At 35.2% G+C, this 2,500-nt stretch overlaps 1 protein-coding gene across 1 annotated transcript in view; it reads right to left on the reverse strand.

Moving 5' to 3' along the window:
* Nucleotides 1-2,500, reverse strand: part of LOC119599452 (calpain-11-like) — a gene marked incomplete in the record, with an annotated part of 32,669 nt that overhangs the window by 425 nt on the left and 29,744 nt on the right. The window contains 3 exon segments of the mRNA XM_037949234.1: nucleotides 1-894; nucleotides 1,356-1,411; nucleotides 2,350-2,500. The exon segment at nucleotides 1-894 is cut by the window's left edge and continues 425 nt beyond it; the exon segment at nucleotides 2,350-2,500 is cut by the window's right edge and continues 42 nt beyond it. Coding sequence (XP_037805162.1) covers nucleotides 868-894; nucleotides 1,356-1,411; nucleotides 2,350-2,500 — 234 coding nt within the window.

Consider the following 2,500-nt stretch of genomic DNA (forward strand, 5'->3'; position numbering starts at 1 on the left):
TTTTTTTTCTTTCTTTTTTTTTTTAATATTTCGAAATAGCAGCTTTAGTAAACAATACGTAGGGCTGAGGTTATCGTACAGGAGTAAGGAATTGCACTGCCAGGCGCGTTGCTTATTTACCAATTTGGGTAAGTTATTAATTTCTTTAGCCAATGACTTAACTTTCGCGTCATTTGCTGTCAGTGTTCATCACTTGAGTTTAAGCTTTTTTATGGTCATTAATTTTTATCGTTTTCAGAATTACACATTTTATCGCTAACAAGTTGCTTTTATACATTAAACTCGGCGATTGGCACTCGACGTCGAACAAAGACGTACAGTCGTAAAAGTAACTCTTTTCACTTGGTTCGGGAAGATGTACACCGCTGGCAATGTACATATGACTGGGTAAATGTACAGCGACCAGAAATGTATCGATTAAACGCACTGAAACTATCGAAGGGTGTACACCGCAGTTAGATATCATGGGTGTACATCCCAGAATTATAAAATGGGTGTACATCACAGACTGATACCACTGGTGTACATCCCAGACTGATGATATGGGTGTAGATCCTAGACACACACCATGGGTGTACTGTACATCTCAGACTGATATCAAGGACGTACGTCGCAAACTGATATAATCGGTGTACATCAACAGCCTAATATCGCAAACTCAGGAATGTACATCGCTGACTTATATTACGGGTGTACATCACAACCAGATATCATATGTGTACATCCCGTACTCATAATATAGATGTACATCGCAGACTGATAAAACGCCAGAGGCGTACAGCACGTCACCATTAATTCACCGTTGTCTCAGAGCGTCAGAAAACGTTTTCCTGATTGGTGACGTAAGACCTTCCACTGTGTCATCTATCACGAGTATATCGTCATCAGGATCATCTGCAGAGAGATAAAAAATATATAAATATATATATTATTCTTATGGCATCAAAAACGTAGTATGGGATTTTTTCCAGTCAAATGGATAGTTGATAAAAAAAAAAAAAAATAAATAAAAAAATAAAAAAAAAAAAAAAAAAAAAAAAAAAATATATATATATATATATATATATTTATATATATATATATGTATGTATGTATGTATGTATGTTTATATATATATACACTTATATATATAATAAATAAATAAAGGATAAGGAGGGAGTGGGAGAGGTTGGAAGGAAGGGACGGAGGGAGACGGAGAGGGAAGAAGGAAAAGGAGAGAGAGGGAGAAAAAAGAGGGAAAATAAACAAACAGGAAAATAAAACTACAGAAACAACTATTGGTAACAAAGAGAGTCAGACTTTCAAAATAAAACAAAACAAAACAAAAAAAACATAAAGGCAAATAAATACATTACCTCTTCTAAAGACAGTGGATTTCCCTTCATTTTCGTGTCTATGCTGTGATAACGTTCTGAAAAAAAAAAAATAATAAGTCTTTAAAATCACGTACATTTCCTTAAGTTTTCATCTACGCTCTTAGGTTAATGAAGAAGTTCAAAGTGAACACGTCTTCATCAAGATTTTAACTTTTGTTATTTTTTAAAATGAAAACCTGTGAATTGCCTTCAGCGTGTATTGCAATAAATTTTGTTCTAGGCCCATTATGGTCATTTAAATGTTCAAAACGTACAAATTTGTCCCATTACTGTGATATCTGTGATAAAAGTCTATATTTAAAAAATATTTTGACTCTAAAATCACACGAATTCACATGAAAAAAGTAGATGTGATGTTAATATTAATGATGGTGATGATTCTGATGACTGTGGTCGTGGTGATGACAATGGTGATGATGATGGTGCTCATGGTAACGGTGGTGTTATGGTGATGACTCTGATGGTAATGATAGTGACAATAAGGATGCGGTTTATTATGATAACGGCGATGGTGTTAATGATAATATTGATGATGCTAATGATAATACATATGTTATTGATAATAATAATAATAATAGTAATAATAACAATGACGATAATGATAAAATTGATGACGTTAATGATAATATATATCATAATGATGATATATAGGAAAATGAAAATAAAAAAGATGATAATGATAATATTGATGATGTTAGTGACGATGATGATTATGATGATGAAGTACACGAAAATGATGATATCAACGAAGATGATGATCATGATGAAGGTAATGAAAATAATAATAATACCAACAATAATGATAAAGAAAACAACAAAACGCTGAAAATAATCATACCGACAGTGACGACTCTGTTAAAGACGATGATAACAATAACGACGGCCACGGAGAGACGACAACAACAACAACAGCGACAACAAAACAACAAAACAACAACAAAACAACAACGCAACCAGGGCCTCGCCCACTTACCATGCGCCAAGTGCAGGCGGACGAGCGCCATGAGGAAAGCTTCGCAGGTCAGGACCCTGTTTTTGCCGAAGCGGAGGACCAGGCACTCGAGAACTTTGTTGGACACCGTCACCCCCGCCTCCCACAGCGCCGGCCGGAGGTGGTAGGAGGA

The sequence above is a fragment of the Penaeus monodon genome, chromosome 42, assembly GCF_015228065.2.
Source record: "Penaeus monodon isolate SGIC_2016 chromosome 42, NSTDA_Pmon_1, whole genome shotgun sequence".
In the NCBI taxonomy this organism is placed as follows: Eukaryota; Metazoa; Arthropoda; class Malacostraca; order Decapoda; family Penaeidae; genus Penaeus; species Penaeus monodon.